The sequence below is a fragment of the Myxine glutinosa genome, chromosome 2 (assembly GCF_964187855.1).
Source record: "Myxine glutinosa chromosome 2, kmMyxGlut1.1, whole genome shotgun sequence".
Classification (NCBI taxonomy): domain Eukaryota; kingdom Metazoa; phylum Chordata; class Myxini; order Myxiniformes; family Myxinidae; genus Myxine; species Myxine glutinosa.
The window spans coordinates 43,696,332-43,722,792 of record NC_136262.1 but is presented as its reverse complement, the minus strand read 5'-3'; the positions used below and the strand labels follow the sequence as shown (position 1 = coordinate 43,722,792).

The following is a 26,461-nucleotide window of genomic DNA, read 5'->3' as shown; positions in this document are numbered from 1 at the left end:
AGAGCATATACCTTCCTCCGCCAGGCTGAACAGTTTTGCTTTGTATCTCACTGATAGGCCGGATCTGCATCTGAACCTTAAACAAAATTGAATCGGCTTCTTGTTGTCAAACACCCAACCTGTCCACAAAGTTTTGTCCGAATCATTTAATTACTTTTTGAGATATTGTGCTATGTATCAGTTTTAGCGCTATCACTCAATGGTGAAGCGTCACTTAAAAAATTATACTAGCCGGATCCGAATCAGGATCTTCACCAAAATCTAATAATTTCGTCCTTGTCACATACACTACCACTCTGCCAAATTTCGTCCGAATCCATCCACAACTTTTTGAGATATATTGTTCACAGACAAACAGACAAACAAACAAGAAAGACACCAAACAGACAGGGGTGAAAACAACCTCCATCCACCTTCGGTAATGTGGTGGAGGTAACTATCACCTCCGGTGGTGGAGGTAACTATCATAAAATTGGACAGCATAAGTTTGGTAACTTTTCTGCAATTATATTTTAGATATGTACAAAGTGTTGCTGGGATATATTCCAAACATTCATTCATATGATATCGTACAAAGAGTTGAAAAAACCAATGAAGCTTCAGATTAAATTATGCTTTTAATTACCAAAAGATAAATATTAACAAAACAAAGTCAAAACCAATATTAATACAAGTGAAAAAGAATACACACAAACCTTCAAAAGCAATCTTAAAGCCAAGTGAGCCAACAGTTTCATCAGTTTGCAAGTAAATCCACATTTGGTTGGTTATGCTCACGATAAGGTCAGGGACTTCAGCGCCGGTAAGGCTGAAAAGAAAAAGGGAGAGAGAATGGAGAGATGAAAGAAATTGGAACATTAATCACATTACCTAACATGCACATTGCACACAATGCATTTGTTTTGCAAGATAGATGTGAGAACAGCTCTCTAAAACGAAAGGCCAGTGAACAATGGGGCTTGGTGTGCAAGCCAGGAGAAACAAAGTGCATTGAAGAGAAGGATGCTTGAATAAGGGGCTACAGCGATCCAGGCACAAGATCAAAAATGGCACACCACAAACCTGTCAAAATAATGTTCTAAGTAGGCCTCTTCAACAGAACTCATGCCAAGCTTTCACTCATCATTTTCCTCTCAAGTTTGTGTCTATTTAGTACAAGAAATATTTATTTATTTATTTATATTGTACGAAGACTCCTGAAGAAGTTTGTATGTAAACTACAAAGATATGAATGAAAATTAGTGTACTTCATCATTAATTATACAGACGGTAGCATAGCATAAGGAAAAATACAACAAACGCATATGGAATTTGAACCTGTGTGATCCCTCCAACACGAGCCGTCAATTCAGAAGGGATGAATGCGAAACAGGCCAATATGTTTAAGCAAAAGAGTCTGATTGTGTGAATTCCGCAACAATATTGGTCATTACATTTCAAAGAACATTCAAAAAGAGCTTTTTCCACAGATATCATGAGATGCATAATAGCAATAACAAGAGTGAGAATTGCTTTGCAATACATGTCCCCTAAGCCTCGTGTTGGCTTAACAGTTAGGGTGGCTGACTAGGGTCCTGAGATCCTAGGATCCTGAGTTTGAATCCTGGTCGGCTGTTGAGTTAACACCAGGTGGGGTTGATTCAGCCTGTCATCCTTCCGAGGTCGGAAAAATGAGTACCAGTGTCCTGGGAATTCCAAATGTGGTGCGGTGTAGCACCCCCCTCCAACTCCCCTCAAATATCCAAAATTATAACTTACAGATAGATCGCATGCATGTTCTTTATATCGCAAACACCGACAGAAGCGGCTATTGTATGAATAATAATAATAATAATAATAATAATAATAATAATAATAATAATAATATGTCCCCTATCGATGTGATATGCTCGATGTCCAAAATGGACATAACTTGAAGAAAAAGTGATGAAGTGCCCTGAAACTCGAATTTGTTCTGTACCTTATCATAATAAAACCATGTACCAAGTTTCAGTTGAATATGTTGAAGGGTATGGGAAAAAAGTCTGAAAAACCACAGGTGGGACGGACAGACAGATGGATGGACGGACAGACAGAGGGGAGAACAAACCTATAGACCCCTCCCGGAAGGCGATTGATAAAGGGGAAGGTGAGGAGTATCAAAATGCAGCCATTTTTGTGAGATATGATATGGGTATGGCTCTGAATCTTTTTTTTTCTTTTTTTTTTACAGGAGTGAGTATCATGGAAGAGTGAGGTTTCATTGGGTAAACAGGCAACAAACTGGCAATGGGGTAGTGGGTCTGTGGTTGGATAAAAAAGCAAGGGGCTGAATCAACAGAAAGATGGAGAGAAGAGGAGAGGTAACACAGTAACCCACAAGTAAGAGGATCAGAGGGCTGACAGATTTGAGAGAGCTACTCCGGCGTGAGGGCAGTGAAAAGCTCATAAAATATTTCTCACACATCTAAGTTACAAGATTTCCCATTCAAAAAATAAGCATGCCAATGTACGCTCATTATTGCATCCTTGCCATATTCTGGTGTAGACTGGAGGATAGATAAACATAAGAACCGCTTCACATCAAAACGCACATTACAGTTGTAATGAAACTGACAACAAACTTTCAAATTGCTTCAATGTATGCGTGGTACTCTCTCCTGACATAACGTACACTTGTAGGACTGTTTTGGGGTCTCCAGCTTCTCCACCATCCCCCACGACGAGCGAGTCATAGCCGCGTTCAAGGTCAAACTCCTCAAAGTGAATTCGAATAACCTATGAAAAAATAATGCATGGTTGGAAAGAAGAATTGTCAGAATAAAACAGAGGGAAAACCCCCTGAGAGACGATGTATTTCGCAGTTTGTCAGTGTGCGAGTTTGCCAGAAAGTATAGTATATGGTGAAGTCGAGGGAAGTTGTGGAAGGAAAGGGGTGGGAGGGTTGATGTGCATGAGAGAGACACAAAATTAACGGAATAATGCACGTTAAATTTGATGAAAAGGACTTTGCTCCAAAGACTGCATTGTTGAACCTCCACCGACGAAGTCGCCAGAGGCATTGTGTTTTTGAGTTGTCTGTCCGGCTGTCCGTCCGTCTGTGAGACGTTTTCGTTACGCGATAACTTAAGAACGGCTAAAGGGATCCAAGTCAAACTTGGTACAAGTATGTATAACGATGCTAAGATGAACTAATTGGATCATGGTGTCAAGAGGTCATAGGTCAAAGGTCTCGTTAAGTAAACGTATGTTACCGCGCTAACTTGTGAACCAGTTATGGGATTTTGACCAAACTTGATACGAGCACATAGCATGATGCAAAGATTAACTGATTAGATTTTGGCAAATGCCAGAGGTCGTCAGGTAAAAAAGTGATACTTGAGAAGAGCTGAGTGGATTTAAACGAGACTTGGTTCAAGTATGTACCGTGAAATGGGGTGAATTGGGACAGCAAGGTGAATAGGGACACAAACTGAAAAAAAGTTCGGAAACCTTTTTTGCTGAAAATTGATAACCATACTGATTTGTTGATATTTGGGTTGAAAGTGTTCTCTTGTTTTTTTATAAAGCAACTTATAGTCCCTATTAACCCCATATATGGGTTAAATAGGAATAAATAGGATTTTTATGGCTGCCCCTATTCACCCCGTTTTACGGGTGAATAGGGACAGTCACTAATACAAAAAAATAATAATCAAGAAACAATCCTGAGTTTCCAACTTGTTGCTAAATTGATAGCTCAGATGGATGCACATAATATGCACCCATAATATAAACCACGGTGCCAATGAAAAAAAATGTGGGATAAAAAGTTTCTCGAAACTGTCCCTATTTCTTGATTATTATTTTTTTGTATTAGTGACTGTCCCTATTCACCCGTAAAACGGGGTGAATAGGGACAGCCATAAAAATCCTATTTATTCCTATTTAACCCATATATGGGGTTAATAGGGACTATAAGTTGCTTTTCAAAAAAAACAAGAGAACACTTTCAACCCAAATATCAACAAATCAGTATGGTTATCAATTTTCAGCGAAAAAAGTTTCCGAACTTTTTTCAGTTTGTGTCCCTATTCACCTTGCTGTCCCTATTCACCCCATTTTACGGTGCTGTATAATGATGTAATAATGTGGGAGGAGGCGTATTGGACTACGTCGTGTCGTCGAAGAGTGCAGTGCTGTTCAGGTTTTGCAAAAGTGTCGAGGCTCGTGGAGGAGCTAGAACACAGAACAAACCATTTCCCTTATGCAAGTCTTCAAATAAATTGAGCATTTCAACCTTTTGCCTCAAGCTTCACTTTCTGTGATATTGACAACTTACCGTGGGATGATAAATAAAACCATCATTTTTAGACCAGCAGCTGAATGATAGCGTGCTTAATTAACCATATAATTGAAATAAGAACCACCTTTGGAGGCCATTTTTCCCCACAGAGCAAGGGTTGGCCTTTTTTGGGGCACCTTGGTCCCCATTTTGAAGCAATTTTCTGATCATGTGCTTGTCAAAGTGGACATCTCTCTGGCCATTCTCAGAGAGCCTCCTCAGCGTCGACGAGTCTGGCATTTCACTCAGGCCGACTGGGACGGTCTTCAAGCAGCCATCAATCGTCTGGATTGGTCTCCCATCTCCACTGCCTCTGACATCAATTCTTCCTGGGAATTCTTCCAAAGCAAACTGATCTCTCTCATGCACAGATTTATCCCATCTCGCCTTCAGTTGTCTTACCCTTCCTCCCGTCCATGGTACACTGAATCTTGTGGCGAGGCAGTTGCCCTGAAACAACTTGCCTTTGCCTCTTGGAAGGCTAATCCAACTGAAGGCAATCTCAGTTCCTTCCACCAAGCTCAGAACAAGTGTGTGTCTACCCTCAGGAGTGCCAGGAAGCACTATCTCTCTTCACTCAAGAATGAACTCTCAAACCTGTCTCCTTCCTCCAAATCCTGGTGGCGTCTGGTCAAATTCGTTTGTGGTGTTTGTTCCCCCTCCATCCCCTCCCTTACCTCAAATGGCCACACAGTTGACATCGCACGTGACAAAGCCGAATGCCTCAACTCTGTGTTTGCCTCAAAATCCTTAGTCCCAAACCCATCTCTCTCTGTTCCCACCTTTCCCAGTCGAACCAAACTGCTCCTGGACTCTGTGTCCTTCTCTCCTGACAAGGTGGAGGAGTTTTTGTCAAACCTCGACTCTGATTCTGCAACTGGACCAGACGGCATCAGCCCACGGGTCCTAAAATCCTGCTCTGCCGCTCTATCTCACCCTCTCTCTGTTATTTTCACCCTATCTTTTGCTCAAGGTAATCTGCCAGCATCCTGGAAATCAGCAAACATTACCGCTTTACACAAAAAAGGTGCAAAAACAGATCCTTGCAACTACAGACCAATCAGCCTGCTCCCAATTATCAGCAAAGTCATGGAATCCATCATTGCTTCGGATATGAAATCTTTCCTCTTCTCCAATGGCTTTATCTCTGATCATCAATTTGGTTTCAGACCAGGTCACTCTACTCTGGACATGCTGCTTCTGCTGTCTCAACAATGGATGGAGGTCCTCAATGACAAACAGGAAATCAGAGCTGTCTCCCTTGACACATCACATGCCTTCGATACGGTCTGGCACCCAGCTCTGCTCACCAAACTCTCCTCCGATGGTATCCATGGAAATTTCCATGCATGGCTTGCGGACTTCCTCTCTGGTCGTAGTCAACGTGTGGCCCTGAATGGATTTCTCTCATCTCCCCTTCCTGTTCAGGCTGGAGTTCCCCAAGGCAGTGTGCTGGGCCCTGTGCTTTTTCTGGTCTTTATCAATGATCTCTCCGACTCTCTGGAAAATCCTCTCTATCTCTTTGCTGATGACTCCACTCTCTGCCGCTCCATTCCTCTTCCCTCAGATCGGCAGTCTGCAGCCTCCTCACTCTCTGAAGACCTGGACAAAATCACAGACTGGTCAAACAAGTGGAACATGTCTTTCAATCCTGACAAATCTCACACTCTTACTATGTCTCTCCGAAAAGATCGACTGGACAACCCTCCCATCTACTTTCTCAACATTCCTCTCCAAGAAGTTCTGTCGCTCAAGCTTTTGGGTCTAACTATCTGCCATGATCTTTCTTGGGAAAACCACATTTCCAAGCTGGCCTCCAAAGCCAGTCGCCGACTGGGCATCCTCCGTCGTGCGAAGTCCTTCCTAGGCACACCTGAGCTCCTCACCACATACAAGGCTTTCATCCGCAGCTCAATGGAATACTGTTCTCCCCTATGGGCTGGTGCTCCTGCCTCACACCTGGCTCGGCTTCACGCTGTTGAATCCAAAGCTTTCAGAATCATTGGAATCTCCCGTGATGAAGCTATCTCTGAGGGCCTTTCACTCACTCACCGCAGGCAGGTAGGTGGTCTTTCTGTCTTCTACCGACTCCTCTCCGGCCTTGCTCCCCCAGCTGTCTCTGTGCTCTGTCCCCAAAATATTCTTACAAGTCGCACAAGATCTGCCAGCCACCCTCTGATGGTTAAACTGCCGAAATCTCGGCTCTCTGCTCACCTTCACTCTTTCATTCCTCTTTTCTCCCGCCTCTGGAACAAACTCCCACACTCACTTCAATCACACTCCTCCCTCCAGGTCTTCAAAACAGCTGTTCACCACCATCTCTTTTCTTCCCCCATCCAAAACCTTGATCTTTTCTACCCCCACTAATTCACCCCAGATCCACCTTGTTTGAAATTCCAACTTCTTTCCTGGAAGTCCTGGCAGTGTCCATATGTTTTATACCTCTCCCACCCCCCACCCCCCTTCCCATGCCTCCCCCCCAAAGCCCTCTCCCTCCCACAGTTCTCTCGATGTCTCCATGTCTCTCGGTCCCTGCTCTCAAATGTTGTGTTTGTGTCCTTCCACCCTCTCTCCCCATCTTGTCTACCGCTCCCGATGTTATTTGTTTTATGTGTCTGTTTGTCTTTCTGTGTGAGTAATGTTCGCTCTTTCACGAGCCTCGATCTTGTATAAATAAATAAAATAAAATAAAAATGTTTTATGGCCGGATGCTCTTCTTGCTGCCAACCCTGTTGGTCGCCTCTTGTGACACACAGGGAATTACCAGTGAACTGGTACTCAATTTGCCGACCTCTGAAGGATGACAGGCTGAGTCAAACCCCCTGGTGTTAATTCAGCGATCGAATGGGATTCGAACCCAGGATTCTAGGATCCCAAGCCGGCACCCTAACCACTAAGCCAACACCAGGCATCTACCATATCATTGAAAATATTGAGAAGAATTAAAAACTGAACAGGAATTTGGCTGAACATAAAGCAAGAATGGATAACACAAGCACAACAACAAAAACAAAATTTTAACTGAAAGAAGGCCCCCAAAAAAGCAGTGTAGAACCAAAGTGTCGGTGGAGTTAAAAAATTGAAAGATTTGCCGGAGTACAATCCTCTGAATTGTGGAGAATATAAAACAATCGACCATGCTGATGAGGATGAGATGCTGCAGTGGACTTAAACAGGCTAATAAAGTCAAGTCTTACACATTAATTATTCTCACAAGCTGTAATTAATATGGATAAAGAAAGTCCTGGAATCATTGCATTGGCCGAACACCGAGATTGTCGAGTAGACAGCTTATTACATCCCTTATCACCAATCCAACATTTGTCTGACTGGCTGATGTATCATAATCTGTGTTACAGAGCGTTCGTTCAGCCGAAGCAGTTTCTTTGGCAAGGGTCACGCTGTGTAGTTTGCCATCCCTCTTCCAGCCGTAATTATGGCAGGAACTTGGAATTTGGCCATGATGCCAGACATAGCTCACATACTATTTGGGAAGGCCACCCATGGGATTGCGAAGGACTCCAACTAATGCAGGTAGATATGATGCCAGTTTAACGTGCATGCTGTGGATGACCCACACATTGATGAATCTCTCTGCCCGTGAAACAGGATGACAGTTTTTAGCTGGGTCAGGATTCAAACCCAGGCTAGATGGCTTAGAGATGAGTGGCAATACCTCTAGAGGCCGCCCTGCCAGGCCCACATTTCTCTATAACCATCAAAAATACATTTGTTTGTAGAGTGCTCCCACTAAAATGTAATTAAACTAAAATCAAGCACAATGCCTTTTGTCAACCAAATGTTGAGAGAGCTACAAGGTATGACGAAAGAAGGTGAAGTAGCATTTCATGCATGCTTCGAAGAGGGTCACTCCATTTCATCTTCATTCCCACTGCTGTTACAATACATCTCTGAATATTTGCTTGAGAAAATGCATTGTTCTCATCGTTCCGCTGACAAAGGCTTCAAAAAGACTACTTTTCTATTACATTAAAATCACTTTTCCCTATAACTATCAAATGTATTTTCTGACTTGGTGAACTGAGCAGATGCAGAGTTGATTTGCTGAAAAGTTTCAGAACATCTTTCAGGGCTCTGCTCCAGAAAAGATCTTTCATGCAAGAAGCAACAACAAAGGCATGAGTGCACTGTGCATACACATGGGTAGACAAAAATAATGTACAGTGTCCTCAAAAAGTATTCACACCCCTGGACTTTTTCACATTTTATGTGTTACAGCCTGAATTTAAATGTGTTACAGCCTGATTGAAATTGAGATTATTTTTTATTGTCACTGATCCACACAAAATATCCCATAATTTCAAAATGGAATTTTTCTTTGGAATTTTTTACAAAATGATTCACGGTTTGGGAGCTGGCTTGGGATTCTCGGGACCTTAGTTGAAATCCGGGTCGGCTATTGAATTAACACCAGGTGGGGTTGACTTAGCCTGTCATCCTTTCAAGGTCGGCGAAATGAGTACCAGCACACCCGGATGAATGAGCCATTGGAGTGTCCTGCGTAGGAGTAACGCCCCGACCAGGATTGTGCCCAATAGTCAAGCAATTGCTTCGGCAGCCATATGCATCTGATGATGCGGTATATATATATATATATTATATATATATCTATATATATATATATACTGTATATATTATGTATGTATATATTTTTTTTTTTTTTTTTTTTTTTTTTACTCTTACACGAGCCTCTTACACGAACCTGTATCCAAAAAAAAAAAACTGTGGTGCACCGGAATCTGAAGAAGAGCCTGATCCACTATCCAAATCTCACAGGTACCTTCAGTCGATAGGCCTAAATTTAATATACTGCAAGTCGATAAACGAATTTTTTTAAATATAGAAAGCTCATCTTGATCAGGAGCAACACTCACTCAAACCCCCCACAGACCCTGACACTGATAGTGATATTTTAATGCCATGAACAAACTTTGGTACATCATGGACGATGAAGGCTGTGGTAAAATTCCCTCAAAATCGTGTGTCGTTTCTGAGAAGAAATCAAATACCTGTTTTGGTGTGCAACTCCCCTGTACATCGCCTTACTAAGGGGTTCATCAACCTGTGACTCCGGGACCGCATGCGCCTCTTTAAGGACTTGAATGCGGCTCCCAAACCCGTTCGATAAAATCCCCTTTTCACATTATAGCCGGCGAAGCCGGTGTTGTGAATGAACGTGAACGTCTTATGTTGAAAAGCCCGATTTTGCTGAATCCTTTGCGAATTTCGAAGCTTTGACGCACCAAATCGCTCCATGGAGGCCGCCATCTTGCAGATGCAGAAGTATGCATAAAAAATTGCGAAAAATAGGAGTTGTTTCACCCGTATTTGTTTGATTCACAATCTTATGCACCTCTAATTTGTAATTTAAATACTTTAAGACCAACCTCGTTCCCCGGGCCCGCACGGGCCCTGGTTATCTTCAACGAAAATCTTCACCAAACACCGGAACCAATGAGATTCGAGCATTTGAAAAAATATTTCAAAAACCAAATCGCTCCATGGAGGCCGCCATCTTGCGGATGCGGAAGTATGCATAAAAAATTGCGAAAAAGTTCAATAGGAGTTTGTTTCACCCATCTTTGTTTGATTCACAATCTTATGCACCTCTAATTTGTAATATTCAAATACTTTAAGACCAACCTCGTTCCCCGGGCCGCACGGGCCCTGGTTATCTTCAACGAAAATCGTCACCAAACACCGGAAGCAATGAGATTCGAGTATTTGAAAAAATATGTCAAAAAAGCTTATTACCGGTACCCGCGTTTCGGAGGCTGAAAACGGCGTCAAATATTCTAAAATTGACGAAGAATTATTTTTTAGAAATCTCGCAGCCGGAAATATCCGAAATTGAGACGGAATTCACCGAATTAATCAAGAAGGAAATTTTATGAATTTTAATCTCATCCAGAATGCAAATGGTGTCATTTTGAACTAGGTACGGTACCTACTACACCTACCTACTGCCAACTACCTAACCTACTGATGCCATGGTGATGGGTAAAATAGTGGCAAGAGGCTTTGGCTTCGCCGGCTCATTGCGGCTTTGCAGTAGGGTACTAGTAGCCGGCGAAGCCGGTGTTGTGAATGAACGCATACGTATTATGTTGAAAAGCCAGATTTTGCTGGATCCTTTGAGAATTTCGAAGCTTTGACGCACCAAATCGCTCCATGGAGGCCGCCATCTTGCAGATGCGGAGGTATGCATAAAAATTGCGAAAAAGTTCAATAGGAGTTTGTTTCACCCGTCTTTGTTTGATTCACAATCTTATGCACCTCTAATTTGTAATTAAAATACTTTAAGACCAACCTCGTTCCCGGGCCCGCATGGGGCCTGGTTATCTTCAACGAAAATCGTCCCAAACACCGGAACCAATGAGATTCGAGCATTTGAAAAAATATTTCAAAAAAGCTTATTACTAGTACCGTGTTTTGGAGGCTGAAAACGGCGTCAAATATTCTAAAATAGACGAAGAATTATTTTTTAGAAATCTCGCGGCCGTAGGGGATAATTTTTCACGGTTGTTGAGACGGAATTCACCGAATTAATGAAGAAGTAAATTTTATAAATTTTAATCTTATCCAGAATGAAAATGGTGTCATTTTAGGTCTGAATTTTACCAAGTCTTACCAGGTACGGTACCTACTACACCTACCTACTACCAACTACCTAACCTACTGATGCCATTGTGATGGGTAAAATAGTGGCAAGAGGCTTTGGCTTCGCCGGCTCATTGCGGCTTTGCAGTCGGGTCATATTATATGAATTTTCAGAAAAAGCTTTAGGTGTGTCGTGAAAGGATAAAATATTACTACTAGAGAACTTTGTAGTGACAAAAAGGAAATATATCCGATTACTGGCGAATTCTGTGAGCAAGACTTACACATTGTGCTCCACGCATAGTCTGCTTTTCCACTACGTGATTATCTCCGCCATCTTGTCGTCAAGATTACACCTTCACCCTGTTGCGCAGCCTCAGTTTAGAATTCCAACTCCCCTTTTAAAAAGCTAGTAACGCCCTGTTCCCTCACTGGGCAAGTAAGCGAGAATCCCGTAATGAACGACGTGTATGTAAATAACAAAGAGATGTTGTTTTGACAGCATTGTCGAGTTGACGGACCATCTCCAGAGGAAGCGGCAATAACTTTTGGAGACGTGCAGCAGTTGTTTTCCACTAATACAGAACGCAACAACCCTTATATACCCGACTGTGAAGCCAATCATCAAATGCACCTGTCCGTACATTTTGCCACACCCCTGTGATATAATCCTGTTGTTGACTTCTTGCTGCGACACAATCAGTGACATGGTTCTTTTAACAAATAAATCACCAAAGTGTAAAAGAAACTCACCAGATTGATATGCTGAGTTAAGAAAGTAAACCCAAGTCAAGAAAAAATATATATTCCATATTAAATGCCAAGTCTGTGTATATAGATAGATATATATATATATATATATATAGATATATATATATATATATATATATATATATATATATATATATATATATATACATATACATACATACACATATACATACATACATACATACATATTTGGTACATCATGGGTTTGGTATATGTATATATGTATGTATGTATGTATGTATATATATATATGTATATATATATATATATATATATATATATATATATATATATATATATATATATATTTTATATATATATATATATATATATATATATATATATATATATATATATATATATATATATATATATATATACACATTTCTCTCACGTGCAACTGACAGAAGCAATCAATCATCTCCCAGCTAATTAATTCCCCCCCAGCTGTGACTGAGTTGATAAAATTATAATGACAATTAATCAACTCGTCAAACAGAGCCATATGCATGCAAGCTCTGTGCCATTTCACACTCAACCTAAGTGTTGCAAAACTTCAACATGGAGCACAGATGCAGGCAACTCCAAAGCTGTATCTGCCTCCATTCAACCACAAAACTATTTTTATCACCACAATCCACCAACTTGTGGTGATTTGTCAATGTCTACTCTTGTGAAATATATAGGATGACATCTTTGCAACTTGATATCTGCAATCACAAAGCAATTGCCAAGAGTAAGCCGCAACACCTGCTTACAATGATTGACATCATGTTTTTTCAGACCGCCATGTGACCTTCAACATTTAGGTTGAAGATGATGTACAACATGTGATGTATTTTATAAAATGTGTCCCAATCTGCAATCTACCAATAAAACTCAACATCATGAAAATCAGGGGAAAATTATTCAAGTACTGCTTAAAAAGGTGTTTTTTGTTAATTAGGTCACAATCCTAAAAAAATAGGTCAAAGATACTAAGCAAATATCAGGTGCACAACTTCAGTGCAGGTATACTATTGTGATGCAAGACATCTTGGAAGGCCAAGTGGTCTTTGAAATCCCGCAGTGACAAAATTGAGCGATGACAGAAAACGCTTTTTTTTTCAGACCGCCATTTGACCTTGACATTTAACCTGGAGGGGTATTATGTAAATTAAGCACAAATGTGCCTTACTCTGGAGTCGACTATCTAAAGATTGAAATTTTGTTCTGATTGGACAAAATTAGTCAGATTAGGGTAAATAAATGTAAATATTTTGATAATTAGGTCATGACATTAAAATTAGGTCAAGGTCAAAATTTTAAGTCAACCTCACAGACCATTTTCCCATTATTGATGCAACATTTAATTCCAAAACTCCCAGCCGGCTCCGAGAGTCAACTCGGATATTGGCAGAAAAAAAGAAAGAAATAGTAACAAATAAAAAAACTTAAAAAGTGGTTTAGTATTCCTGGGGTTCTAAGAAATTCTGAGGTACTATTACAAATTGGGGCAGTCATTGTAAAAACAAACCCTACAATAGGTATACGTCTCCCCTAAAGCCATCAGGGGAGGCTTAATTACAGGCAAGTGCAGCCTTTCTCACGTCACCTGTGATGGAATGTTGGTGCATCCAATTTTACCAGGACAACTCAAAACTAAACAGAACAAGAACGGCACTCAGTGGAGAGCATACCTCCACCAGGTGAACAATTTACGTTTTGTATCCTAGAGTAGACCAGAAAATCACAATGCTGAATCACATTTAATCAAAATCATCGGTCCACAACTTTTTGAGATATCCTGCTTTGTATCGTTTTTGGCCCTATCTCTCTTCACCAAAATTGAATCTCCAAAATACGGATCTTCGCCAAAATTGAATCGATTCTTCACACACACAACCCGCCCACCAGGTTTCGTCCAAATCCGTCCACAACTTTTTGAGATATCCTGCTTTGTATAGTTTTTGGCCCTATCACGAGCCTCGATTCAGTATACAAAAAAAATCTCTCTTCACCAAAATTAAATCTCCAAAATCCGGATCTTCACCAAAATTGTATCGATTCTTCACACACACAACCCGCCCATCAAGTTCATCCAAATCTGTCGAAAACTTTTTGAGATATCCTGCTATGTATCGTTTTAGCCGCCATCTCCCAATGGTGAAGAATCACCTCAAAAATTCTAGTAGCCGGATCCGAATCCGGATCTTCACCAAAATCTAATCATTTTGTCCTTGTCACATACGCTACATCTCTGCCAAATTTTGTCCGAATCCGTCGACAACTTTTTGAGATATCCTGCTATGTATAATTTTTGGCCCCATCTCACAATGGTGAAGAATCACTTCAAAAATTCTAGTAGCCGGATCCGAATCCGGATCTTCACCAAAATCTAATCATTTTGTCCTTGTCACATACGCTACATCTCTTCCAAGTTACGTCCAAATCAGTCCACAACTTTTTTAGATATCTTGTTCACAAACAAACGGACAAACAGACAGACAGACAGACAGACAGACAGGGGTGAAAACATAACCTCCATCCACCTTTTGTGGCCGAGGTAATGAGGGAAGCAACTTCTACATCATGCTCCCAACTCTCACAAAATCAGGATGTAAGATTTGACTCCACAATTTCAATAATTTCGGAATACCTATTGTATTAAGGCTGCATTATTGCTTTGGTCACACTCAGATAATGACATGCTGTATTCTCATCATACACCGGTGAGACCAATGGGAGGATGAAAAGGTCAAACGACGTCTTATAGCAGCAGACGGTGGGACATGGTAATGTCTGTCGTCGCACTGATCTACCACTGTCGTTAAATTCACCAAGGATACAGCAATGGTTGTAATTACATCCAGCAGGGAAATAATGGTTTTAACTGTATTCAGCAAGATTACTACTCCCTGCTTAGCCAACTACTCCCTGCTTAGCCATATTTCAACAGATATGAAAACAATTCATGACAATTCGCTAATTACATGATGAAAATTCCAAATTAACATTCCAAAATTTTGCAAGTGCTGTATCAAGGAAGTCTAATCCAAATTACCTGAATAGATTGTATAACAAAGGGGAAGATAATATGAGGACAATCTCAGAATACTTTCAATTACAGAGCATATTATGCCTGTTCTGTTTTAATAAACGTTTACGCTTCTTGTAAGTCTCCTCGCATGAGCATGCTAATGAACTCCAGGAAAACACGGAGCCAAAGTTGGACAAGTCCACGTTTGAGGTCATGATTTTAAACTTCGTGCTTTAAGAATGCGAAAATTCTCAATGACAGGTCTTCCTGGAGTTGCTATTTAAGGATGTTGCTTTTATGAGTGTACTACAACCACAAATCAACTCTTTATTTTACAACCTTCCTACTGTGTTTTGGTGGAATTGTAGCAGGAATAGAAATGGGAGAAAATTTTTGTTGGGAGGAAAAAGAATCGTTTCAATTAAATACGAGGTCAACAGAACGTGCATGATATTTGAATGAAAAACCAATAAGCATCCTTTTCATTTCAAGCGACAGACCTATCAAGCTTTTTCTGTTCTTTAACTCCACGCTTTTAGGCCTTCAGCTTTGTTTTTAACTATCCTGGTCATCATTGCTGAATATAAAATAATGAAGGGGTGGCTTGAACCCGGTCAGGGTAATTAAAACTATAAACATGCCATCATAATTCAATACTACACGCAGTCCTCACTTAACATTGTCGTTACATTCTTGAAAAGTGTGACTTTAACCGAAACGACTTTAACCGAAACGACTTTAACCGAAACGACTTTAAGCGAATCCAATTTCCCCAAAAGGATGAATGTAAATAGAAGGGTCAGGTTTCAGGGACGATTTTTGTCGTTAGACAAAAAAAAATTATTTACATATCGAGTAAAAGTTTCAAATAATTTTAAACAAACAATTGAATATTGTCATCTCTACTTACTTCACAACTTCATTGGTTGCTCTTCTCTGTGTGATTGCAGAAGTTGTGTAACGTCGGCTTCTTCAACCACATGAAAGCCCGTTTTATTAGCCAAGGCGAGGACAACTTTCTTCATAGCAGGGACATCTTTAAATCCTTTCAAGTCATTAACACATTCAGGCTCCAACTTCCTCCACACACCATTCATGCACACCTGAGTAACTTCAGTCTAGGACCCACCGATGTTATTGATGCACAGCTTGGTGTATAAAAGGCCTATACTGTACGACTGTATATAATCTGGGTTGGCTAAAACACCAGTATTTACGGTACAGCTTATACACCAGTATTTAAGGTACGGCTTATATACAGGTATTTAAGGTAGGCCTTATACACCAGTATTTATGGTATGGCTTATACACCGGTATGTATGATATGGTTTATAGGGTAGCTTTATAAAAATGAGGAAAACCTTTAGTTTGGTACTAAACTTGAGGTAAAACGACTTTATAATGGAACAATTGTTACAGATTCGTCACTTCCGCCTTTGTTGTTATTATATACTTGTAGGATTTTTAGTTTCAGGTAATATTGTTGTTAAGATTTATGTGTGAAATGGAGATGACTTTAGTAAAAGGTAAAAAGAAATGTTTGTGGAGGAAAAAGGAAAACGCGACAAAGAAACCGGAAGAGAAGAGGAGGAAAATCGGCAGGGGAGAGGAGAAGGCCGTGAGAGAGACAGCCGTGAGTCGCATCGAGGCTGTGAGTGGACTTCCTCGATATTGGTCATGAATGAGTTGAGGCTTCCCATGAAAGGGATTGCCCATGGCATCGTCCCATATTGTGATTGCAATTAAACCTGTATCTCAGGTTTTGGTACCAAGCGTGAACTATTGTTGGTGGGAAAGCAAGAGCCTCCATTACAGGCCGATACGCCATTTTTCCTTGAGGAGGCCATCCACCCGGTCCTTTGTGTTTTGTCATTGGGATTCCCATATCGACCTCCTCATGTTGATCGCCGTTGGTTTCCATATCAACTTAATCGTTGGTGGACGTGAGGCTTGGATTGCACTCACGTTTTGGGGGTTTGTTACCCCGTGTCGCCATCTGCCCAACCTCTCACCTCGTAACTCCTCGTCCACAGCCTTGCCGATACCTGCCAGTTGTTCTTGCCGTTCTGCACAACTTTGACCTTCGCCCAGCGTGGGGATTCGTGCACGGACTTTGGGATTGTTACATTCCACTCACGTTTGGCGTATCATGAGTTTATTGATTTGAGAGCATTGGGGAATGATGGTACCATCATATGTATTGTTCATTTGATGCAAGTGATATTTTCATGGTATTTTCTTTTGGAGTGTTATTATTGTGTATGTGAGAGTTCTTAATACAATTACTTATTTTGTTCTCCACAATTGCATTGGTGTGGTTTTACCATGGTTTATTATAACACTCAAAATAACAAATCTTTCTGCCGCGTTCCTTCTCGAGACTCTGAGGGGCACCGTAACCAGACTTTGGGGAGGTAACATGTAACACAATGTTAACTGAGACAATGTTCAACGAGAACTTACCGTACCTAGCACCCATCTCTACTCCCTAAGGTCTCTGGCAATGACATTAAAACAATTCTTTGTATCAGATAGGGTGATTTCCAGCGTCCGTGCAAGCAGACTATTGTATTTGATGATTTCCTGAATCTTGCATTACCTTACTTGAATAATGATGTTGGCTACATTCCTCAAAGCATTAATCATGGGACCTTGTACCTTTATTGGGTCACCTCAACTTGTACCCTTAATGAACATCAACAGCCCTGCAGGAAAATACTTTAAAATATTGATTACATTCTGTGTTTAGTAATTTGGTCACCCCGACAAAAGATAGGTTGCTGCTCTGTAATTATTATAACAAGTCAATCTAAAAAGAAAAAGATCTACATTAAACAGCAATACTATGATTGTCAACCCCATTCAGTTTCAAGCTCTCACCATGTCTCTCTGCAAAGACCCGGAAAGTGTTCTTATTTTACACTGAGATCTTTACGAAGAGATACAATGTCAATCAATGACCTTGTCATCATGAAGGAAGATTCATCTTGAACTGATCAAAAGTAATTGTTATTTTCTTGGTATCTCCTCTTCTCTTTATAAAAGGAAACATTCAATGCCCATCCCTCGTTTCCGAGAGAGCATGTAAAGTCAATCACAAAGTGTGGATAAGACAATAGCGAGTTTGTGTCGACAATAGCGATATGGTGATTCTTCAAAGCAGAGGCTCAGTTTTCAAAAGGTTAGAATCCCAATCCTTAATACTGCTCCTTTCAGCAGGATTTCAGATTTACAGACCAGTGTCCAAAATAAATGGGGGGTGTCTAGCAATTCAACCATAAACCTGCAAAAAAAAAAATCGCCACTGGGAAAAAGGAGGGCAGATTATTTTTTTGGGGAAATACGAGTCAAATTTGCCCGCGCCGCAAGTCATAGCTTTGAAAGGCGCCATTCTTGCCAGAAAAAGTCGTACAATGAAATTTCCCCTAATCTCGTGAACTCTCTGAAATCCAGTTAAAAAATGAAACTTTAATTGTCGACTAAGTTTACGATGTCTTACTGTTATAAAAGTAGTACCAGGCACTGCCATCTTTTTACAAGTTTATCGTAAACATCACCCAGATGTACGATGGCCAGGTCTGCTCGACATGGTGCAGCTCACTCGCTTTGGTGCTAGTTAAAGTCCCTTGGGACTGTACTGCAGCTCATACTGTGATGACCCGGAAGTGCATCACTGGTGCATGCATTCCGCGGTGTGACATTAATAATGTGTACAAGTTTTCACATGTATGCTGTGCACACAAACAGTGCACAGGGCATTATTAAATGGACGAGCAGGCCGTAAACATAGATCGCTTTGTCACAATAATTTGTGATAAACAAGAACTAGAGCTTCCAGGGAAGCAGAACTCAACTGAACTGACTGGATAACTTTGAAGTAGGTCAGTTGTCTGTAGTAGATTTGACTTGAATGAAAAGCAAACAACCTTGTGTAATAATTTTAAGGTCCTTGTATCCTTATACTTGTCCTTGTTTTACAATTGATACGATGTTACACTTTGCAACAATGTTGCAGAAATATAGTTGTGTAGATAAAAGGAAACTGGTGTAATTCGCTTTCAAAGTCACCCACCCCCACATCTTGTCCCAGTGAACATGCCCACAAAACGTCGCAAGTGCATATTTAAGTGACGTCAGAAGAAATTGCGCGGACCTACCTTGTGTGATAAGAGTCTCACACACCAAGTTTGATCAAAATCCATAAATATTTGTGGACGTTAAAGTCTTAACGTCGTTTTGGAGCTAAAAACAATATGGCGGCCTATGGCGGCCATTTTGGGACGTTTCGGGTTGGAATGCAATAGCAACCTACCTTGTGTGGTAAGGGTTAAACATTCTAAGTTTGATCAGAATGTGTTAATATTTGTGGACGCTAGAGTGTTAACGTCGTTTTCATGACCAGAAACAAAATGGTCGCCTAAGTCCGCCATTTTTCAACGGATCTGGCTGAAATGTAATACAAACCTGGTACTTGGCGATAGGATGCTGCATGTCAAGTTTGATCAGAATCGGTTGATATTTGTGGACGCTGGAGTGTTAACGTCGAAAAGTTAATGGACGACAGACGACGACGACAGACGACGGAGGGTTCAGTATGTGATGAACTCAACTGGACGGTAGTCCAGTTGAGTTAACAAGCCAATTCCACACTATGCACATTGCACACCAACCAGCACTCAGGCCAAAACAAAGTCAGGGAAATGAATGAAAAAGACAGTTTCAAAGAAAAAAGTAGATCGCATTAGAAGGAGGACTGGCTTGTCTGCGAGAAACGTAACAGGAGCCTTCACATCTGCTACTAAGTCTGTCGTGAGTCATCCGAAATGAGTCGTGTGCGAGTTGTAAAGATCAACCCTTTCTTGAATGGCTCAACGAATATGAAGGTGTTTGCCATCGATTGGCCCAAAAGTGGACATCATATGGCTGCTTATGGAAAGTAATATTGCAATATTGATGCAGTTGTTTCGGCATATGATATTTTCAAGATATATTGATAGTTTCCTACTATAGATTGTTGCTGTACCATGATTTGGCTGTTAATGAACAATCAATCATCACATATCGTGGTTAAACATTACAAAACAAAAGTTAACAATGAAAAGTAGCTCCCATCATCCACAAAGTACCTTCAGTAAACAATTTCACAGGGGCTATTCTTTTGGGAAAATAATTCAAAAGAGCCCTCCAAATAGATACACCATATAGATATATATATATATAGATATATATATATTATAATAGGCGAAGGTGATTCTGTCCGTCTGTCCGGGGGTGTGGCTTGTTCCGTTTGCAGAGTAGCTCCACCCATAGCTCCACCCATTCTTGGAGAGGCTTCATGTAAACAAATATCCACCATTTTATTACCTCGAATGGCTTTGAGGCCTGTTTAGTTAGGCCTATGCTGTCTGTCTCTCTCACACAGGTTTATTTCAATTCTAATTCGATATATCATTTCATTTTTAACAGTCGCTAACATAGTGTTAGACTCGGTTGAAAAAAAATGGGAAGAGAATCCCAAGAAAGTTTCCATTTACAGAACGAAATGATTTCTCAAAGGCCTGTAAACTAAAGCCCATTCATTGAGTCACCCTAACGATTTTATCTCGAACTCACCATCTGATTTAATTTTTATCGATGGTTTTAGACTCGGTGTCAGAAATAATTGAGAACATTCACGCACACACGGGAAATTGCCGAGATATATTTATAAAAATCGCGCCACGATGATACACGAAAGTACAGCGCCTAAAATAACATTCGGGGAAAATGTCGACATATATTAAAAATTCGCTTTTTCTTTTCCGTTAAGATATATTACTTTTACCTTTTATGAGAGTCGGCACAAAAACGACATATATATCTTCGTTCTTTCTTATTTCATTCAACATTATTATCCGGAAGTAAAATATGTTTCAGGAAATTACCGAGAGATATTTCTACGTTTTTTTTTTATTAGTTATGTGCGCATACACTTTAAATAGGTTTATTTGAAATCTTTAATTTTCACAATGTAATTTACTTGCCATTTGTCATTTGATAATTACGAGACACTTCCTCTTGAGGATCGTGACAATTCATGCGTTGCGTGGAAACTTCCATTTCCAAAATGAATGCGACGGTCGATGAAGAACGCAGACTTGAACAGGATGCAGCAAGAAAACGAATGAGACGGGCGAACGAGTCCGTCGACGAACGTCAATGCAGACTTGAACAGGATGTAGCAAGAACCGCACAGAGACCGCACGAGACGGGAGAACCGCACAGAATGCTGCTGCAACAATGATGAGGAGGGTTGGAGAGGAGCGAGGGATTGGAGAGCGAGGTGCTAGGGGTTGGAGAGTGAGGAGCGAGGGGTTGGAGAGCGAGGAGTTGGAGAGCGAGGAGCGAGGGGTTGGAGAACGAGAAGATAGGGGTTGGAGAGCGAGGAGCTAGGGGTTGGAGAGTGAGGAGCAATGAGTTGGAGAGTGGGGGCCGATTGGATCGGAGAGTGAGGGCCGATTGGAGCAGAGAGTGAGGGCCGATTGGAGCGGAGAGTGAGGGGCGATTGGAGCGGAGAATGAGGGCCGATTTGAGTGGAGAGGAGTGTGAGGAGGTATTGAAGGAGTGTGAGGAGGTATTGGAGATGAGTGTGAGGAGGTATTGGAGAGGAGTGTGAGGAGGGATTGGAGAGGAGTTTGAGGGGTTGGAGAGGAGTGTGAGGGCTTGGAGAGGAGTGTGAGGGGTTGGAGAGGTGTGTGAGGGGTTGGAGAGGTGTGTGAGGGGTTGGAGAGGTGTGTGAGGGGTTGGAGAGGTGTGTGAGGGGTTGGAGAGGTGTGTGAGGGGTTGGAGAGGAGTGTGAGGGGTTGGAGAGGAGTGTGAGGGGTTGGAGAGGAGTGTGAGGGGTTGGAGAGGAGTGTGAGGGGTTGGCGAGGGGTGTGAGGGGTTGTAGAGGAGTGTTAGGGGTTGGAGAGGAGTGTGAGGAGGTATTGGAGAGGAGTGTGAGGAGGTATTGGAGAGGAGTGCAAGGAGGTATTGGAGAGGAGTGCGAGGAGGTATTGGAGAGGAGTGCGAGGAGGTATTGGAGAGGAGTGTGAGGAGGTATTGGAGAGGAGTGTGAGGAGGTATTGGGGAGTGTGAGGAGGTATTGGAGAGGAGTGTGAGGAGGTATTGGAGAGGAGTGTGAGGAGGTATTGGAGAGGAGTGTGAGGAGGTATTGGAGAGGAGTGTGAGGAGGTATTGGAGAGGAGTGTGGGGAGGTATTGGAGAGGAGTGTGAGGAGGTATTGGAGAGGAGTGTGAGGAGGTATTGGAGAGGAGTGTGAGGAGGAGTGGCATTGGAGAGGCGTGAGGGTGGAGAGGAGTGAGGAGTCACATATTATATGAAATAAATAAATTGTGTTCATTACACCATTTTAACCATTTTGTAAAATTTCATGTGCAGCATGTAAATCAAGATGTCCAAATGTCACACACGTCCATACCCGTGGGATTCCCACGGGTGACCCCACTAGTATATATATATATATTGAACCCTGTTACAGACATTTAAAAATAAGAAGCATGAGATAGTCAAAGGCATAACCTTAATCCAGCCTTACCTTGTCAGAGTTCAAAGCTGTGACAATCCAAACACAGTGGGAATTACTGTCGTACAAGCCAGGGTAGTTGGGAGACAAAATGACTCCTCTTGGCCCTCGCACCTTTGAGCCGCAATTCTGAGCTAAAAAAGAAACGAGACATTCATGTCATGTCTGATTCAAACAAACTAATGCCAAAAGGCTTAAACATAGGAGGTCTCGTTTTATAACCGAGAAATTGCTGTCATTGTTCAGCTTCACTGAGCTTATGTTAACCAAGAATTCAAAAGCATGGATTACAATTTTCTTCAAGAATGTTTGATGAATGTTTGATGGATACGGGTTTGAAAGAGCATGATATGTTCCCTTGGTTGGTTGTCAGGTGGCCTAAGCCAATGAAAATCCTTATCCCATTGCCTCATTTAAACCCTTTCTGAAAGCAATTTGCCAGCAGGTAACACATTGTGTTCAGAACGGATAGTATGGAAACGTGGACATGATAAAGTAAAAATTATTTGAAACATTTTCCCATCAGCATGCCGGATAATGAATGCGAAAAGCAAATTGCAAAAGTAACAAAGACCAACACAGTGCAGGAAGATGGAGGAATTTACATATTGTAACAAGTCAGCAAATGCATCTATCCTTTCCACAATTAAATAATGCACAAAAAAGATAAACAGATGAGTTTCTGCCTTTAATACCTTCCTGGGAAAGTTCGAAGCAAAATCTTGAAAGCCTTGCTGATTGGGCAACCTAAGCACCTGACACATACCTTACGTCTATTTAAGAACCACCTCAAGAATGATTTGCTAGTTTGAGCTAATGACTTGTTATTCAGTGCATACACTCTGCAGCTCCACCAAACACTACTATGTTCATTAATACTGAGACAAGATTGATTTCGTCATTATGTAGAATGCAAGGGTTTCGAAAAGTGTACTGGGATCATTTGTTAAAACTGTGATACCATCTCAAGTGGCTCCTGTCCACGTGCAAAAGATTGCGATTCACAATATACCAAACTAATCCTCTCTGACTGCCAGTGGTGAGAAATAAGTTCCACCGAGTAAGGGCCCAGCTACAGATTACACGCACAAGAACGGCAGATTTGTGACACTTGTATGTATCCCTTATTCCCTTCTTTCCTCAACCCTGAACTTTCATTTCTCCCGAGCGGTCGTCTACCCGACATTTTGTGCTCTTGGCTTCATTCTCTCCTCTTGATTTCCACTCTCCTCTTCTTTGTCCTCTCGAGTCCTGGCTTTGACGACAAACGGCCGTGTCCCGACATCACTCTTCTTCTTCTTCTGGTGGCTGGCTCGCATCCTCTGGCTTTGGTGATGGTGTTGGTGAATGAGATTGTGATGACAAGCGCGGCCGGAGCGACCGAGCGGATGCGGCCTGTTCGTTTCGCGCATGGAGCAAGGAGTGAGCGGACGGTGCGTGAGGCCTAGTTCGCGCCTACACAGAGTGCAGCCTGCAGTTCCGCGCGCAAGGACGTGGGGCCCGGGACAATTCCTGACTAGGTTCAAGAGCCAATTAGAGCTAAGTGCCACACAAACACATATTTATTTTCCAAGTTATTTTTTTCCCCCTTGTGTTGTAATTGAGTCTGAGAGGGGACATCCCGTTTAGGAATCATGTTTTTTTTTTTTATTGTGCATTCTTTTTGACCGGCATTTTCTTTAATAAAGCCAGTATTTTTGTACATTTTAATCCTGTGTCATTTGAGTTAAATTATCCAGGTTCGACGACGTCGGGTGTAAGCCATCCAGGTAAGTTCGTCATCCTCCTTCCCTCACGTGAAAGAATACCATCATTTTTGGATTGAACGCCTTGAAGTAAAGCTCGTTTGGTCATCCGTGTCAGCCTGTGGTGTTTACCACAGGGTAGTCACACGACTATAATATGTATGGTAAAAGAGGAAATTGTTTAACAGGAGGTAACTTTCATTGCAATCGCAGGAGTTAAAAACGTGTGCAAACATGTTACTTGGAAAACACTGTTGTAGCTGGCAGGTCATCCCAGTGTCCTGGTACGAATCTCGGTGGGCCACATCAACAGTGGCTGCAATGGCCAGGTAGTTCAATGGCCCCGGACCAAATCACGTGTCCATGCCCACGATACCATATCAATGGGATGACCGAGTCAGCTGATTTATCGTGCTAATCTGGTGCCCTGCTCCTGATCTCTAATTAACGGCCGAGCGGAGCTGGTGAGATGCATTATACAATATTACTGGAGGACACTGGTCGCCATACATAATTAGTCCTTTAACAGACGGGCCTAGTTGCAAAAGCGATCATGACCCCCCAGAGCCAAAGTGTATTTTAAAACAATGGTCATACAGGTGACGGGAATACAAAAGAAGAAATACCAAGAATGATTCAACAAACCCCTTAACCACTACCACGACGTGCCCACAAAATCAACAAATGATCAGGAATCTTAGTTATCTAACTTAAAGGCCTTCGGTCATTCCACTACCACAAGAGATAGACCAGAGAGGTGACAAGAAAAGAAACACCCTCGCTGTGTCAGCAAGACACAGCAGGAACTGATGCAGAGTGGCAGCCCGGCACTTGCGAGGAGGAGAGGCCTGGCTAGCTGGGTGGTGGTGGGGGGGGGGGGGGGGGTGCTGCAGCACAGCAGCTCCACAGCTTTGAGTTGCAGCCTTTCATTAAGGTCAATCCCAGATATCTCTCCATTTCCCCCCTGCTGCATGTGCATTTATAGTCTCTGCACCCCAGCTCATACCATGATGTATCGCGCTCTGCCCCTCTGACTCACAATTGGCCAGATGGTCTGTTTGATGGGAGGAGGACCACACCCCTGCTACTTGTCACTTTGAAACGATAATCTCCCTTTCTTGGGCCGGCTGGAGCTGCAGTTGGAGCAGGGGCCTTTGATTTTGCAAATGGTTATTATTATACCATTTTTCCACTCTGCTGGAACATGGCTAGAATTCCAGACATTTATAAAAAGCCAGTGTAATATGTCACAAATTGGAGTCTCAGCACATTTCAGCAGTTCTGCAGTGATGTTGGCACACCTAGCGGCTTCATCATTTTTGATTTTCCTCACTGCACGACGGACCTCCGACAGGGATGGAGGATTTAAACTCACAGCGACATCATTGCCAGCTATGGGTGCCTCTTCCTCCAAGTCGGGGAAGTGTGTAGGGGAAGACGCATGGGGAAGGCCGGTATGAAAAAGAAACACACTGTGTTGGTGCCAGTTGGGCAGTCACTGAGAAAGTCAACAAGAAAGAGAGCCAGTGAACATGGCACACCGTGGACCAGTGAACCACGATTCAAACTAACATAAAAAGGTCTTCAGATGAAACCCTGATGTCCACCATTTGTGAATGAACCGAGTGATGTCGACATGGGCCAGCACTGTGCTCCATGCGATGTCTTGCTTGACACCTTCCTGACTACCCTTTCTCGAGGAGAAGTATTGTTTTCAAATGAATGCGCCATCTATCGAAGCTCATGGGCACGGAATGTGGTGTGATCCACAATTCACATTGGAATTTGAGTATCGTCCTCCACAGACAATTAGATGGGTAGGAATAATCTCAAGGAATTAATTTGGTCCCTATTTTTTGATGGACCAGTAAACGGTATAGCTTACGAGCATATGTTGAGAAACTCGATGGTACCACAACTTGTTACTGCAAGAATGACTGAAAGTGTCTGATTTCAACAAGGCGGTGCACCCGCACAATTTGCATTGCATGTTCAGGACTATCTCAATGAAAGGTTCTCTTAACGATAGATTGGACACAGATCAACATCATTACCAGCTCTTCTAACATGTGCACCACGTAGTCCAGATCTAGTGACTCCAGACAACTCTTTGCGGGGGTTCATCAAGGAGAGTGGTGACAAGCCGGCATAGGACGATTGAAGAAATGCGCACTGCGAGAAACTCGTCTTTCACACAGGCGACTCCACAAATGCTACAGGAGATGGCTAAGAGAAATTGGCGACAAATTCGGTGGTGCAAGGAGAATGATGGAGCCCATACATTTACAACTACAACGACACTCGGTAGGGCGCATACCTGCACCAGGCTAAACAGTTTACGTGTTGTATTCCACTGATAGGCCAGATCTGCATCCGGACCATTTGTCCTTCCGACACTCAGCAAAATCTAATCACCCTGTTCTTGTCACGTACTCATC

General features: G+C 42.0%; 1 protein-coding gene across 1 annotated transcript in view; it reads right to left on the bottom strand.

The window, feature by feature from the left end:
• The window catches only part of LOC137422386 (CUB and sushi domain-containing protein 3), a 1,172,941-nt gene that overhangs the window by 666,224 nt on the left and 480,256 nt on the right, over window positions 1-26,461 (bottom strand). Inside the window, 3 exon segments of the mRNA XM_078772588.1 lie at window positions 696-808; window positions 2,654-2,757; window positions 22,291-22,412. Coding sequence (XP_078628714.1) covers window positions 696-808; window positions 2,654-2,757; window positions 22,291-22,412 — 339 coding nt within the window.